We start from the raw sequence: 17,695 nt of genomic DNA, 5'->3' as shown, positions 1-17,695 counted from the left end.
ATGCTTGTAGTACCTCAAATGTAAATGGAGTCAAATTATAACTGTTGACCAAGACAAAAGAGTTTAAAAGAAAAGTTTTGAGTGAGGAAAAGAAGGGTTCAGTTTTGGCTTTAGCAGTAGAGTGATACAGTGAGTGTCGGGTTGCTTCCATCTTTAAAATTTCGAAGACAGCGGTTCATTAGAACAAGGTCAAGCTGTAGACCACCAGAGAGCGAAAATGACTCTCCAGTGACTGGGATGACCGCCAGCTCATTCAAATGTCACTCAGAAATCGTAGGATGATATCAAGTGACCTACAAAAAGAATGGCAAACGGCAGCTGGTATGAGGCCGGTTCAAAACGGGCTCCTAGAGGCGGGGCAAGTCATGCAAACCTAAAAAAAAGTCCTTCATCAATGAGAAGCAAAGGAGAGCCAGGCTAAATTTAGCAAAAGATCATAAGGATTGGACCATAGAGGACTGGAGAAAGATCATCTTCTCTGAGTTTTCAGCTTTGCCCAACACCTGGTCGTCTAATGGTTAGGTGGAGACCTGGAGCCATAGTGTCTCACACCTACTGTGGAATTTGGTGGAGGATTGATGATCTAGGGGTGCTCCATTGGGCACATTCATCTTTGTGGAGGGTGCATAAAACTTCTTTTGCTCTGACAATGTTCCCCACCTCTAAGGATTGTTTTTTTTTTCAGCAGGAAAATGCTCCATGCCACATAGCCAGGTCAAACAAGGTGAGGATAGAGGACCACCTCAATCAAGACTTTGTCAAGGCCAGCCCAATCTCCAGACCTGAACCCCAGTAAAAACCTCTCAAATGTGATCTAGAGGAAGATTTATGGGAACAGTTTGGGGATGACCCCTTCCTGTTCCAACATGACTGTACACCAGTGCACAAAGCAAGGTCCATAAAGACATAGATGAGTGAGTTTGGTGTGGAGTCCTGACCTCAACCTAATAGAACACCTTTGGGATGAATTAGAGCAGTGAGCCAGGCCTTCTCGTCCAACATCAGTGTCTGACCTCACAAATGCGCTGCTAGAGGAACGGTCAAAAATTCCCATAAAGCCAGCTCAGAATAGTTGAAGCTGTTATAGCTGCAAAGGGCGGAGTCAACTCCATATTACATTCATGTGCATGTAAAAGCAGATGTCCCAAAACTTTTGGCAATATATGTAGCAAAACTATTTTTCCTGTAACGTCTCTCATGTCCAACAGTGAGTCCGAAATTATCTGGTTCATTTCTGGAGTATTAAATCGTACTATCTATATTTTATTTTTGACAAACAGTGCAACTCAATTTACGAGACAGCATAATGGTGAAGCCCGTCTTGCCCCATTGTGACATTCAGCTCCTCATTTTCTGTACCGACATCCGAACAGCTCGATCTGATCACCTGCACACTCATACTGTTCAAAATATGAACATGAGTAATAAACGCCTTCATTCATGAAACGGTTTTCCCCCTACATCACATCAGACCGCCTGAGGCTTTCGACGGTTTAATGAACAATGGCTTTCAATTATTCAGACAAGAGTGGGTTGCCTGAAAAGTCTGAATGAAAAATCTTACGACTTTATAGTCTAAATGTAAGCTTCAATGAATTTCCATGCTCAGTTTTAATTTCAATTTAATAATAAACCGCTTAGAATAAAAGCAACAATGGCTGTATCATAATCCGACGACTTTTTGTTTCTGTTTTTAAAATGATTTTTTCTTTTATTTGAGTTTCATTTTCCAGTTAAATGGAAAGCAGCACACCTCAAACGATAAAGACTGTGTGTTATTTCATTAAAGACACAAAAAAATAAAATAGAAATCACTGTACACATCCGCTCTTATCCTTCAGTGAAGTTTATTTGGCGCCTGACGATGATGATGATGATGATGATGAGCTATACATCGACATCAGAATACAACACAAAACCCTGCAACAAAACCTAAACAGGAAATTACATTTAAAACCTGAACTTAAACATTAAAAAGTAGCAGTTGTAGCATTTCTTTAAAATTTAATTTTGTACACAAATCATTTGATTTATTAGTGTTTTCTCGTTAGAACACCTCACGCCGCGGAGAAAAACATGCAGAGCGGCAACGACAAACGCGGAAATCAAATCAACCTGCGAGGAGATGCTTGGTATCGACAGAGTCCATCATCAGCACCACACATTCTGCTCGTTACATGATCAAGAGGATTGTCTGTGCCAATTAACCGGAGGGTCAAAGGGGGGGGGGGTTGGTTAAATAGTGTCTGAGAGTGTTCTTGGACTTATCCTGGAAATAAAAGCAAAGATGAGCAACCATGTCAATAATTGAGCATACAACATAAATCACACCAGTGTTACTGAAGACCTTAAACTATGAATAAATCCTGCTCGATATCAGAGGAAACTTAACTAGACTACCAGACCAAACTGTGATACCAGAGTATCTCCCCCCCCCCCCATGCGCACACACAAACACGGATGATACAAATTCTATATGCATTTGTGGGAAATCTGAACTATTTCATTCAGGAGTGCTGCAGTTCAGCTTCTTCCTGGCTTGGGGGCAATCATTTTGTGATCGTTTTGCCTACAACCCGTGTTTTCATCTTTTTTTTGTTGTTATTGCTTTAGCTGTTTTTAGACACATTGGGCTGTTTAAATTCATTTCCAAAGGTTCAGTGACTTATATCATGTATAAATATCTACATCGGTATTAAATTTGCTGTTCCGTCTTTAAACAGGGCTGAAGCTTAGCAGCCTCTCACTTCGTGTTACAGTCCAGATGACAAGTCTCTGGGCTCTCCCTGTGTACATTGCATCCTCTATAAAAACGCAGTCCAGCCCCCAAACCAATGCTCCACATGAAGGCTGCATCCTTCTATAAAGATTAATGCGCACTGTAAGGGCTGGGTGTGTGTCTAGTTGGTGGTAACAGCTGTTCAGCTATACATACCTGAATAAAAGAATAAATGACATAAATTTAGTGCTTAATCACCAACTTCTGCTGTCAATTCCACCAGCAGTGTTGGAATACAATTTCCTGAACAGCCCCTTTGGCCCTGATGGTACTGAGTCCACAACCCCCTTTAGGTACATTCCCTTAAAATAAAAATAAAAAATAAAACAAATATATCGGCATAAACAAAGACATCTGAAAGCAAAAGGATCTAAGGTTTACGTTGCACCTAAGCAAACAGATCAGATATCGATGACCAGCAAATTTAAAATGACGTGTGCATACTTTTAATTGGAAAAAAATGAAATTTTATGATCAGGGTAGCTACCACGTACTGTTACTTAAAAGGTAACGACACAATTGTTACACCCACAACATCTTCTGCCGAGAGCTTGCGAACACCTAGTTAAAGGCCTGTAAATGTCAATGCAGGTTAAAAAAAACAAAACAAAAAAACAATTTTCATTACTCCAGTCCATGAAGATAACATTTAGAAAATGGCATAGAATTGTTTACAGTAGACTTTCCCAATCAAATCGAGTTCAAACAAAACACTGTGCAGAGCTTCAGCTTAAAAACAACGCAGAGAAAATAAAAGTGGCGTATGTAAAATATGACTAAAACGTGGCACCCGCGTTTTCTGGGATACACAGGCGCCTAATGGCTTGTAGTCGCACCTGATGATCTACAATAAAGATAAGACTACGGTTTTAGCTGTTTGCTGTAGGTGCAAAACTAGACACTATTACCATGGCAACATTTACATGGCTGCATGCTGCCATTGGTCACGTACCGTCACTGTAAACACTAATTTTGCGATGAGAAATAAAGCAAGGGTTCGTTCAACACCACCATGTAAATTCAGCATTACGGACACAGCCCTTGAAGGGGACAAGGCTCTTAGAGTGGGATGAGGGAGGCAAAGGGTTAAAAGGGTGAAGGATCCTGAATGACCCCTGACCTAACAACATGAAACCCATCCACATGTGCAGGACTGAACTCTGAAGTGTCAGCTGTGTGGGTCATGGAGACGGAAGGTCAGGAGCGTAAAACACATTCACAACAGGAGACAGAAAGACTGAAAGCTGAAGCTCCGCCCATTGTCATTATCAGTCTGTGGAGAAGAAGGAAGTAAAACGAGCAGCCATATTTACACTTAACAACTGCATTGAAGCTCAAACACTCAGTCAGTTCATTGTAAAAACCCATCCTCTTCCTCCTGAGGCCCCGCCCAAAAACAAACACACACCCACTTCCTCAAACCACCGTACTGAGAGAGGTGGTGTTAGTGGAATCAAGTGTGGAGCTAAGGTCGAGGTCATCGGTGTCTGTTGGTGTGTCCGGGGTCACCAACATTGTACTGCTGTCAATAGATTCTGCCCTCTCCTCAAGGGGAGGGGGTGGGGCCTGGAGAGGGGTTCTGCAGAGTGTTCCACTTCCTCCATTGTCTACCTGTGTAGTGTTCAGCCCTACAGAGCGAGACACAGGAGAGAGTGACACAAACAGGTGAAATAATCGTGAAAAAAAATTAATGCTATGTCTATATCCCAGTGTCTCAATTCCTGGTGCATATTTATATATATATTTACCAAGTCCCATGTAGAGAAGAGAGTTGGGGTTGATGGAAGCCTCATAAGGGGGTGGGGGCTCATCAGGTGGGCGGAGTTCAGGGTATTTATAGGCTGCGTAAGGGGGTGGTGGTTCCTGAAAGTGGAAAGCACCGCCCTCTCCGTCATCAGACAGGTGTAGTGGTGTGAGACCAGTTCCAAACACGTCAGAGCCGTAATCGAAGGCGGGAACACGCCGGCCAAGGTTAAAGTGGTGCACTGAGAGAGAGAGAGAGAGAGAGAGAGAGATATTAATAAAGTAACAACTGAAGAGCCCCTTAGCCATTGCTACACTTGGACACACACAGAACGTTACTAGTGTTGAATGCCCAAAAGTGAGCAAAGTTGAAAGGAACATGCCTAAAACTAACAGAATGGTGCTATGATGGATTTACACTACATGGCCAAAAGTTTTGGGACATATATATACACACTGTGTATACGTCTATACTCACAGTTCCCTCCAATCAGTGTGTCAATGCGCTCTCTGCGTCTCTGCCGTAAGCGATGTACCATAAAGAGTAGCAAAGACAACACCAGGAACGACGAGATACAGCTGATGATTAGACGCATACCACTCGCCATGGAGTCAAACAGACTGCTGCCATCTGAGACACACACAACTATCATTCAGGTTAGTGATGATAACAATCACAAACATAATCGAATTAAATAGAAATTTAAATGGCAGTTCCACATCAATTTTGTCATTTTGTATAAATAAAATAGTCCAAGATTATAAAACATATAGGGCTAAGTCAATCTCAAACCCTAGTTACACAACTGTACTACACTAGAACAGTGAAACTGCCTGGAAAAATGAAAAAAATTTTCTGGTCACCATACACAAGTGCAACGAAATGCTTTTTTACGACTTAACCTTCAGGGTTCGTGTGTATGTTCTGGTTACCCGGATCGTGGCAAGTGAACTTGCAGCACTCTTTAGGGTCCTTTGTGAAGTGTGTACAACCCTGCGGCCTCTCGCACAGTGCTGCCACACACATCTCTGCCTCGCCGTCGTGACACGTGCAGCTCAGACACGGGTCGTCACCCTTGGGCGTGAAATACAGACCCTCGCTGACCACGTTATCCCGGATATCCACACATGTCTGCCCTACACACACAAACGCAAATGATATACACATTATAAAACTGCATTTAAAACTCAACCACAAATAAATCAGGTATGGTGTGTTCTGATTGGTTGAAGGCATGAAAGCAATAAGAAACAATTTGACAAAATGCAATACAGATATATAAAGACAGAGACAGATGGATGAAGAAGCTGTATAATATCACAGAATATTGAATCTGACTGTAAACTCAGTCTGTGTGTGTGTGCGTACGTCTTTTGCAGAGAAAAGGGAACGGTTTGTAGCAGTTCTCAGTGTGCCAACTGTGTAAGCCGCGCTCGTTCATATTCCTGTTGTGAAAACGCTGCAGCTGGGCGCAGTACACACTGTCCTGCTTTACACTCCCTTCCGACACGCTCCACAATCCCTCTGGGGGTAGAAACACCTGCACGGAACCTATACATTCGCACCAGACACACACCATGACAGCAATGAACATGAGAACACACACACTGCTGAAATCACATCACTCAGTGTGGGCAGGAGAAGATACAGTGACATGCAACAAACAACCCACACAATACTTTTATATAAAAAGATACAAGCACTGGGAATAATATTTTATTGTGTCTCAAATGTTGTAAATTAAATATCGGATCAGCCTTTTACAAGCTTTTTGGCTAGAACCAATAATTCTTGAATAAAACCCTTGTTATACTCTCCCTGTAAAACCATTTCCCAACAGAATGAAATTATGGATTACGTAAAACATAACCCAATGTGTGTTACTGACCTTTATACGCCACTTCCCATCGGCCTTCGAACGATCGGCTCTGATTGGTGATGACATATTGATAGCCGACCCAGAAACTGCAAAACGAACACACTGCAGTCATTTAACATACCGTGGATCGTTTTAAATAAATACGTCACACGAGTTTATCTATGGTTTAATCTCAGTTTAGTCGTTTCCAGCTGATATTCTGTTATCTTAGTCTCCCTTGATGATATCTACCAATCTGTGAGACCAAGATCCAACTCTTGCTTCCTCCTGAATGCACATACACCGTGTATAAATATAGCAATGTGTATAAGAAGGTTCCTGAACTTGGAAAATAACAACAGCATTGTAACTAAATGCTTTTTCCTGAAACACTGACCTGCACTGGTCTCTGCGCTCACACACTCTCTGGTCGATCTTGAGGATGAACTGCAGCTCTTCGTTGGTGCTGAAGGTGGCGAGCGTGCCGTTTACTCTCTGGCACGTCTCCCCAGCCTGCCAGTAATTCTCCCCTCGTTCATACACCTTGTAACAGCTTGAAGTCTTCTCGTAGTGGTGCCATCCACTCGGGCATTTTTCTACACACAGTAAGAGAGTGAGATTTTAATAGTACACTGTTATACATGACAGACATATACATGTCTGTGGGTTGTGTATTATTTTGAACAGCTCCTCTTGCCTGCTTTCCCTTTAACCACAAGGTTATTAAAGCAGGTTTTTATTTTTAAGAACGCTGCTTCTTGGGAACTCTGGCTAGCAAGTGCTTGTTATGTCATGTCAGAGTCCCAAACACTTTCTGGAATGTTCCCAATATACGATGCTCCACATAGGCTGCAAGTATACATCAATCAGGCATAACATTATGACCACCTGCCTACTATGGTGCTGCCCCCCCCCCCCCTTTTTCTCCCATAACCTGTCGAGGCATGGACTCCACTAGATCCCTGAAGGTGTGCGGTGGTATCTGGCACCGAAATGTTAGCAGCAGATCCTTTATCCACCTCGGACTTACAGGACTACTTACAGGACACTTTTGATAGATACTGACCACTGCAGACCGGGAACACCGCACAAGAGCTACAGTTTTGGAGATGCTCTGATCCAGTGGTCTAGCCATCACAATTTTGGCCCTTTGTCAAACTCGCTCAAATCCTTACGCTTGTCCATTTTTCCTGCTTCTAACACATCAACTTTGAGGACAAAATGTTCACTTGCTGCCTAATATATCCCACCCGCTAACAGGTGAGGAGATAATCACTGGTATTCACTTCACCTGCCAGTGGTCATAATGTTATGCCTGATCGGTGTATGTTCACGTCTAAGCAGAACAGCTAGAGAATGAGGGCAAAGGGTGAGTGCTGATGAAATGCTTACTGTTAAAGCGCACAGGCTGAGCCACGCCCATCACGTCCTCGATCTGATCAAAGCCGCTGCCATAGCGATAGCGCTCCTCCTTTATTGCTGTGGAAATACATCACAGTCAGAATGAGACAGAAAGTGTGTGTGTGCTTATGTCCATGCGTGTGTGAAGGATGGTTTCATTCAGCGGATATGAAACATACACATCGAAATGAAACGCAAACGCATCATTATTTACATAAACTATACACTATTAAAAATAATCTTGGCATCTTTCTGCCACTAACTGAACATCCCTACATGTTTATACTCATAGATTCGTACATGTTTAATGCAAATCAGAATCCCATATCCTCCTGCCGGTCTAGCCCGTAAATTAACACCATCCAAGTGTGGGAAAATGTAATGTCACCATAACAACCTTATTCACATTCATAAAGATATTTAACAGCATGGCCTATAAGAAAAGATTAGCATGCAGGTTCTGTGGATTTACATTTGTAGTTACAACGCTATAATTTGCATCACAATGTGAGCGGACATCTTGCTCCAGACAGAAACCAGCTTTAGAGAGAACTCCTGGCAAAATGTTAAATATTTCATAAAATGGAAAACAAAAACACTGTGGTAACAACTTTGACTAATTTATAGACATCAGAATGAGCCTACCATACCATTTTAACATCATACTTATTCATTTTAGTGCTGCAAGTAATTACCTGCACATCCTTATTATAGTCTAATGTGTGTGCATAAACACACTAAATAGTTCGGGGCTAAGGAGTAGGGAATACAGGACATGATTCTATATTACCCACGATAACAAAAATATTCTGAATATTGTGACATAACTCTGTGACACGACTAGACAGGGTGCTAATGTATATACTTATAAACTAAACATGATTTGTATTTGTGTGTGTGGACATACGAGGGCAGTCTATCTCGTCACTCTTGTCCTCGCACACGGTCCAGCCATCACATCTCCAGTCCAGGGGGATACACTGCATCCTCCCACTGAGACATGCGAACTGGTCCTCAGCGCACCGCGGCTCTATACACGCAAAAACATACACACATATTACAACCCTATATTCCAAATTTCTTTATTGTAATCACACTATAGTAATGACAGGCAGCAAAACCCTGATGCTAGAATTAGAACACAGCCGGTCAGACACTAGGAGACTCTGAGCATTTAAGTGTGAAGCGCTTGGCTGTTGCAGAACCGTCTTACGAATATGAATTAGTAGAGTCAGGATCAGAGCCCTTTCGCCAATGCGAATTTAAGACCTTAGTACCAATAACATCATGTTCACGGTAATCTGTAATTCTTTATCGGTTTGGTTTATCACATCCAGAGTGAACATTAACACAATCCAGACAGCTCACATCATGTTTCATCATCACTACAATGTCTGTGTTTGACAATAACAATTAAATGCCTTTAACTGGTGTATAAAGCTTGTCATGTGTGAAGCACCTTCCTCCATTTGAGGGTCTGACTGTCATTGGTCATTTCATTTATGGCATTTTGGTCACTTACATTTATCTCATTTATACAACTGAGCTGTTGAGAGTTGGTCAAGAGCCCAAAAGGGGCAACTTGGCAGTATTGGGTTTTATACTAACAACCTTTAATAGTCCAATGACTTAACCATTGACCTAGCACTGCTGACTGGCTGTGTTCCAACATAAAGTGTACATAAAGTACTACTACAGCAGGTCTCACCTGACAGCGGTGTAGCCAGTGCTAACCGTGGCCCTGGAAGGAAGAGGGGGAGAGAGAGAGAGAGAGATTACATGTCAAAGCAGATGAATCACACTTAAGCTCGCCATACGCTCTTTTCCCTTTTCCTAAAGCCACACTGAAGTATCTATCACCCACCTTCCGTGCTTGTGTAATTCACAGATAATCAATAAAGCACTAATATAGCCTCTGTCTGTTTCTTAAAGGATAAATAAAGTCTGTCCAGACATCCATCTTCCTGCCTCCATTATAGGGTCAAAAGTCAAATCCTTTCAAAATCAATAAAGATCTATAACACTGTCTGCAAAGCCTGTATAAAAAAAATCTGTACGTTTATATACACAAAAGTAGCGGTACGTAAAATTTGTAACCTCTCACATATTTTATTACACAAGCTAATACCGTGCTTCTCATCACAGCTTATAAAGTAAGAACAGTGCTACTGACTTAAAATGAATATAGAAGTCTTTCTTTGGATATCCCATCCATGGAGGGTTGGGGTCAGAGCTCAGGGTCAGTCATGATGCAGCACCCCTGGAGCAGGGGGAGGTTGGGGGCCTTGTTTAAGGGCCCAACGGTGGCAGCTTTGTGATGGTGGGGCTTGAAGCCGCCGGTCAACGACCCAGAGCCTTAACCACTTGAGCTACCACCACCTCCATATAACGACATAACAACAATTAAGTACGAAATCAAACACGATGGGACATGCTGTTACAGGAAATTATTCCAAAGCAAAAATGGTGTGACTAGTTTCCTAAAACAGCAATTCCTGAAGTGCATTCCTTCTGTGCAACAGCAAAGCGGGTTGCCAGTGATTACAACTGTTCATTTATTAAAGAACATGTTGTGTTTTTGGCTATGTCTACATTAATACGGATAAATCTGAAAACGGCGTCTAAAAACGCTCTGCGCCCACATTATCGTTTTCAGTCGTTTCCCAAAAGGTGGTTATCCAATGTCTGAACACGCTTACGTGCAATATGTAGAGGAAATTAGCCGAATCAGTCACATGACTAAAAATGCATCAGCCTTTTCAAAAGCCTTACCAAGTTTTCAACTTTTCGTTGACTAAAAACACCGTCTCAGTGTGGACGCAAGGCCAAGACGGAGAGAAAAATATGCGTTTTTAAATGAAAAGTGTGGACATGGCCTTTGTGGACCATCTGCAAAACTGTTGTGATCTATGTAACAGCACCTACAGTCATTACCTCACCAGCTTTTCCCATTTACGAGTCAGTAGGATGATTTTCTCATTGTCAAACGCTCTGTGACCAAATGAATACACTGAAATATCCGTAAATGTTAAATATACATCTACAGATCTTTCAAAAAGCTTTACTGTATCATATAACAACTACAGGTGTTTGCTTGACCAACATGTTTTTATCTGTCTATTATCAGCTACAGATTATGCAGAGCGGTGCTCTGTGTGTGAAAGGGTTGATACTATAAAAATGTTATATACATTATATATATATATATATATATATATATATATATATATATATATATATAATATATATATATATATTATATTATATACTTGTAGTTTGTCTAACAGCCAGCCCAACTATCTGAGATGCAGTTAAAATTATTCATCAATTTCTAGCCAATGGGAATCGAGAATCCAAAATTATTATAAATAAATAAATAAATAAATAAATAAATAAACACCCTGTTCTGAGTTCATCACAGAAATGATAAACATATATATATCTAGTTTGTTTTGAGACTTCTTGTGCAAGATAAAAACAGAAAGCCAAGCCGATACCTCGATATGAATTCGTATCGTCTTCGATGATCACACCGCGATGCGCACGTTTCAGCACTATTGACAGCTCACTGATCTACATCTCTGTATGTAAATACATATAAAAAAAACCCTAATGTGTGAAATAACTACACCTTTAATAATATCTAAATGATTGATTACATGGATTATAAGTGTGATTTTTTTTGGAAAGTAAAAAAAAAAAAATCGATCATTGAAACAGGCGAATAAACATCGCGGCATGGTAGCAGGCCGCTTTAGCAGTTAGCCCGCCTGCTACATTAGCTTTCTAACATTACCGACTGCTAATTTAATCACATTTACCATACAATCAGTGTTAAACAGTACCGTGTGCTTATAGTTAAATGATGTAGGTGATGTGAATACGGTATATGAGCGGTATAGAATCGTGTGTGAAAGCTAGCCCGCGTCCCAAGGCGGTTAGTGCTAGTCAAGAGCGCGGTGTGTTTACCGGACAGCGGCGGATCCGTGAGCGTCAGGACGGAGAGAAGAGCGAGGAGGAGGCGGGGAGAGCTGCGGGATGATGTCGCCACCATTTATTATAATTAGTTTTCTTATTTTTTATCCTCCATTCATAACAGCGACCCCGTGGAGAAGATGTCCCGGAGAAGGCGACCTCTGTCAGCACCCGGTAACGCTGATCACATCGAGTCCCAGGCTGACTCTGATCGCTCCTCCATAACACACACACACACACACTCTCTCACTAACTCAGTCACTCACACTACCGCTCACTTTCTCTCACTCTCCACACACACGCAGAAGGTTCCGACTCCTTAAAATGAAGCACATATGACGTTACATAATGTTCGAGTTTGTTGCTCTTCGCCTTATCCACAAATTTACAGCCGAACTATAACAAAATGGCCGCACTCTCTCTTCACAGACAGGGGAGAGCACCATCAAAACAATCCCTAGCAGGCACTCAACCAATCAGATACAAGGAGTGGTGCTCGGCTTCCAACTGACAACCAATCATCTCATGGGGGGGGAAGGGTTAGGCCAATCAGCGTAGACCTCCCTGTTGGAGGTTTTAATGAACGGACTCTATTTAAAGTTTCTGGTTAATAATAATAATAATAATAATAATAATAATAATAATAGTAATAACAACAGCTTTATTTATATAACACATTCAATACATTTAAAATGCAACTTAAATTGTTTTACAATGTAAAGAAAAAAATATATAGTCTGTGATATAATATAATATAATATAATATAATATAATATAATATAATATAATATAATATAATATAATATAATATAATATAATATACTAAGACAACAAAAGTATTATAAATTTTTTAGCTCCAACAGGAAAAGCACATTTTAAAAAATTACACAAATAATAAACCACAATGTTTATAATGATGATGATGATGATGATGATGATGATAATAATAATAATAATAATAATAATAATAATAATAATAATAATAATAATAATAATAACAGCTTTATTTACATAACAACTTCAGTACATTTAAAATGCAACTTAAATTGTTAAAAAATAGAATAAAATGACAATAATATAATATAATATAATATAATATAATATAATATAATATAATATAATATAATATAATATAATATAATATAATATAATATAATATAATATAATTATTATACAATGTTTATAATTATTATACAATGTTTATAATGATGATGATGATAATAATAATAATAATAATAATAATAATAATAAGAAGAAGAAGAAGAAGAAGAAGAAGAAGAAAACTAATAAAATTCACTGGGAGCTAATGACTAATTATGCTTTCTATTAACCCAAATACAATTAATTACAATTCAAGTCCAATTTAAGCTAATACTCCTCACTTTTTAATCATCATTATCAACTATTAACCCTCGTAATAAAATAGCAAGTAGCTTAAGAGGATGTTAATCCACAACCCGCAACTATTAAACTAATCAGGAAATATTAGTCCTAAAGATACTATTTGTATATTTAACACTTAACCCTATCACTAAACATTAAAAGTATTATTATAGTTAAGGGGCTATTAACCCCTAACCTTCTGTATTTAGGTTGTCATGTATTTGAGGTGAACAGGTGCTCAACATTCACCACATGCCTGAGGTCTCACCTGTGGGTTTTTTTTACTCTTTGTTTTTTTTTGTTTTTTTGTTAGCACCCTCCGGACAGCAGAATATAGCCAACTAATATTTAGTTCAGCACTAAATGTAGGACATAAACACGAAAGGCTATTCATTAAAATATGTTATAATATAGAATAATCCTCTCTTTCCCCACTGATCTGACTCATATTTACACTTACACACACACACACACACACACACACACACACATTACATTACATTAAATATGTAAACATATTAAGTAATAAAAATGACCTGTTTGTAAAAAAAATACCATCCTATGCAAGTTACATATTACACTGTAATGTAACTGAAGTTGATAACACTGATGATCTCCTCATCATGGCACCTGTTAGTGGGTGGGATATATTAGGCAGCAAGTGAACATTTTGTCCTCAAAGTTGATGTGTTAGAAGCAGGAAAAATGAGTTTAACAAGGGCCAGATTGTGATGGCTAGAAGACTGGATCTCCAAAACTGCAGCTCTTGTGGGATGTTCCCGGTCTGCAGTGGTCAGTATCTATCAAAAGTGGTCCAAGGAAGGAACAGTGGTGAACCGGCGACAGGGTCATGGGTGGCCAAGGCTCATTTATGGACGTGGGGAGTGAAGGCTGGACCATGTGATCCGATCCAACAGACGAGCTACTGTTGCTCAAACTGCTGAAGAAGTTAATGCTGGTTCTGATAGAAAGGGGTCAGAATACACAGTGCAGGACGGGGTCAGGGCTGTTTTGGCAGCAACACAATATTAGGCAAGTGGTCATAATGTTATGCCTGATCGGTGTACGCTTGCTTTACTACTTCACACTGATGAAGAGAAAAATTGGTCCCGAAATAAGCATGTATGAATTCTTTTCTTATGATCGGTAATGATGAATTGGTTTAATGATTATTTACTCTTAGTATATAATAAATGATTTATAGCATCAAACTATGATTACTGAATAAATAATGAACATGAATAACCAAATAAAACAAATTGAAAAACCAACAATAAAGGTAATATTTAAGCATAGACCTCAAGTGTAACCTTATGTTAACTTGTTATGTCAGATAAAAGATAAAAATTAATTTACACATGCGATTATTTATTTAACCCACTGTGCCCAGTGATGTTTTTCATCCAGTCACAAATGAGATCATAGATAGATCAAACAGCATTTACTGAAATGTTTATAGTCTCTCTCTTTTCCTTCCACATCACAAAAGCATGTCATGGACTAGTGTCACATCAAGGTCATACAGTGTGTCACACATCCAGTGGTGTCACACATCTGTATCAGGCTTAGTAAATGTTTTACTCAGGCCCAAAAAGATGACATTAGAAACAATATTCTATTCTAAACTCAGATTATGACGTTTAAATGAATCTCTGTTGTTCCACTAGAGGGTATAATAGAGCAATAATCCTAAATATTAACTTCCTCCCACTTCAGTATTATTTGCTATTTCATGATTTTTGTATATTCATGACACATATTCCCAGTTCATGTGGTGAAAGCTTATACCTCTCACAGTAAAAGGTAAAATCTGTAACCTCTCACATATTTTATTACACAAGCTAATACCGTGCTTCTCATCACAGCTTATAAAGTAAGAACAGCGCTACTGACTTAAAATGAATATAGAAGTCTTTCTTTGGAGATCCCATCCATGGAGGGTTGGGGTCAGAGCTCAGGGTCAGTCATGATGCAGCACCCCTGGAGCAGGGGGAGGTTGGGGGCCTTGTTTAAGGGCCCAACGGTGGCAGCTTTGTGATGGTGGGGCTTGAAGCCTCCGGTCAACGACCCAGAGCCTTAACCACTTGAGCTACCACCACCTCCATATAACGACATAACAACAATTAAGTACGAAATCAAACATGATGGGACATGCTGTTACAGGAAATTATTCCAAAGCAAAAATGGTGTGACTAGTTTCCTAAAACAGCAATTACTGAAGTGCATTCTTGTATATTCATGACACATATTCCCAGTTCATGTGGTGAAAGCTTATACAGTGTGTGAATGTGGGTGTAGTATGCTGATTTAAGATTAATTTTAAATACAGATTAATCTCATAATACAGAACGATTCAAGGATTCAAGGCTTTATTGTCATATGTGCAGATGAAAGTCTTCGTTAGATGCATCTCTGCAGCCAATAAACAGAGAGGGAGTACACCTCGATATTTTAATAATGGATTTAATGGTGCCCTATAGCAATTGCACTATATTGCCAAAGGTTTTGGGACACCCCTCCAAAATCATTGAATTCAGGTGTTGTTTTTCAGGGGTTGGGATCGACCCCTTAGTTCCAGTGAAAGGAACTCTTAATGCTTAAGACATTTAGGACAACTTTGTGGGAACAGTTTGGGGATGACCCCTTCCTGTTCCAACATGACTGTATACCAGTGCACAAAGCAAGGTCAAATAAAGACATGGATGAGGGAGTTTGGTGTGGAGGAACTTCACATAGTCCTGACCTCAACCCGACAGAACACCTTTGGGATGAATTAGAGCGGAGACTGAGAGCCAGACCTTCTCGTCCAACATCAGTGTGTGACCTCTCAAATACGCTTCTAGAGGAATGGTCAAAAATTCCCATAAACACACTCCTAAACCTTGTGGAAAGCCTTCCCAGAAGAGTTGAAGCTGTTACAGCTGCAAAGGGCGGAGTCAACTCCATATTACATTCATGTGCATGTAAAGGCAGACGTCCCAAAACCTTTGGCAATATAGTGTGTATATATAGAGAAAGATCATTATTTCTAACTCTGACATGTCAGCATGTCCTGTTCTTTTGCTATGTTTTCTATTCAGACTAATGTTGTGTGTGTTTCCTTGGAAAACAATCAAATTTTTGAGTGATCCCAAACTTGAGCGGTAGTGTAGATAGATGGATAGATGGATGGATGGATGGATGGATGGATGGATGGATGGATGGATGGATAGATAGATAGATAGAGACTGTATGAAGCTGTAGGTTCTCAAGGGCACAATGAAAGCCAGACGCTTCCATTATTTTTTAAATTTAAATTTAAACACAATGAATTCTTCAGTTATTTAACGTGTCTGTTCCTGACACTGCTTACTGTTCAGCAAACTGAGCAAACATTGATCTACATGGTAATATAAAAAGTAATGGAGGACGAGGCAAAGATATTGAAAAGATGTGGCTACACACTGGACTGTTCCCTGGGTAAAGGGTCTTCCGCTAAGGTCATGTCTGCCTACTCTAGAGAACTGAAAAGAAAAGTTGCTCTCAAGATCATCGACCGGACAAAAGCCCCTGCTGATTTTCTGCAGAAATTCCTGCCACGGGAACTGGATATCCTCTCCACGCTCAACCACCCACACATCGTGAAGACCTTGAAGAACTTTGAAATAGGTGCAAAGCTGTTCATCGTGATGGAACTGGGAGAGCGGGGCGACTTGCTTCGGTTCATTAACACCGAAGGGAAACTCTCTGAAGACCTCTCCAAAAAGATGTTTCGCCAGATAGCACTTGCCGTCAAGTTCATTCATGACCAAGACATCGTCCATAGGGACCTGAAGTGCGAGAACCTGCTGCTGGATAAAGACTTCAATGTGAAACTTGCAGACTTTGGCTTCAGCAAGAGACTAGAGTATGTGGATGGACATATGGTGCTGAGTGACTCATTCTGTGGGTCTATCGCCTACGCCTCACCAGAGTTACTGCAGAATATTCCTTATAACCCGAAACCGAATGACGTGTGGAGCATGGGTGTTGTGCTGTTCATTATGCTGACCGGTACCATGCCATTCGATGACTCTAGTCCTAGGGCAATGTTGAAGATCCAGAAGAAACATGGCATCAATTTCCCTAAATCTGTCAAGGACAAGTACAAGGATGCGCATGACCTGATCTCCTGCATGCTGGACCCTGACCCAGGCCGGAGGATTGATATCAACCACATCCTCGAACACCGGTGGCTGCGGGAGGACTCCGCCCCAGCTAAAGGTACCCAGAAACAACGGAGAGGCCTGTCTACATCAAAAGCCGGCACAAAGCATGCTGAACACAAGAGGGCCAAGAAACCTCCAGCAGATACAGGCAATCCTTCCAGCAATTCAGCAGCAGTGCCACCAAGCTCACCTAAAGCCCCGAAGGCAAAACGACCCTTTCTGTAATATTACATACTTAATAAACAGAAGCATATGATACACTGGCTGCATGTTTCCTTCCTCTAATGCTATTTCAATCTTTATAAAACTATTTGGTGGATTTAACAAATCCCAGATTTTGCTTCCTAAGGCATGTTGATGCTTTAGGG

The 17,695-nt window shown here is 40.3% G+C and overlaps 2 protein-coding genes across 3 annotated transcripts; one reads left to right on the top strand and one right to left on the bottom strand.

The window, feature by feature from the left end:
* Nucleotides 1-1,828: 1,828 nt before the first annotated feature.
* On the bottom strand, nt 1,829-12,211 carry dgcr2 (DiGeorge syndrome critical region gene 2). 2 transcript variants are annotated; one of them, XM_058411922.1, is made up of 11 exons: nt 11,752-12,211; nt 9,491-9,523; nt 8,690-8,812; nt 7,774-7,860; nt 6,779-6,977; nt 6,412-6,488; nt 5,892-6,074; nt 5,456-5,659; nt 5,001-5,168; nt 4,528-4,764; nt 1,829-4,407 (listed from the first exon to the last, which is right to left on the bottom strand). In XM_058411922.1, the coding sequence occupies exons 1-11, from the start codon at nt 11,834-11,836 to the stop codon at nt 4,196-4,198; spliced, it is 1,608 nt and encodes a 535-aa protein (XP_058267905.1). In that variant the 5' UTR covers nt 11,837-12,211; the 3' UTR covers nt 1,829-4,195. The 2 variants fall into 2 exon arrangements, with proteins under 2 accessions (XP_058267905.1, XP_058267906.1); XM_058411923.1 differs by having other exon boundaries at nt 5,001-5,153.
* Nucleotides 12,212-14,102: 1,891 nt separating this feature from the next.
* tssk6 (testis-specific serine kinase 6) lies at nt 14,103-17,552 on the top strand. The gene has a single exon (XM_058412444.1). The coding sequence runs from the start codon at nt 16,542-16,544 to the stop codon at nt 17,550-17,552; it is 1,011 nt and encodes a 336-aa protein (XP_058268427.1). The 5' UTR covers nt 14,103-16,541.
* Nucleotides 17,553-17,695: the final 143 nt, after the last annotated feature.

This window comes from Hemibagrus wyckioides, linkage group LG16, assembly GCF_019097595.1.
Source record: "Hemibagrus wyckioides isolate EC202008001 linkage group LG16, SWU_Hwy_1.0, whole genome shotgun sequence".
In the NCBI taxonomy this organism is placed as follows: Eukaryota; Metazoa; Chordata; class Actinopteri; order Siluriformes; family Bagridae; genus Hemibagrus; species Hemibagrus wyckioides.
The sequence above is the reverse complement of the archived record's forward strand: the minus strand, read 5'-3'. Positions and strand labels throughout refer to the sequence as shown.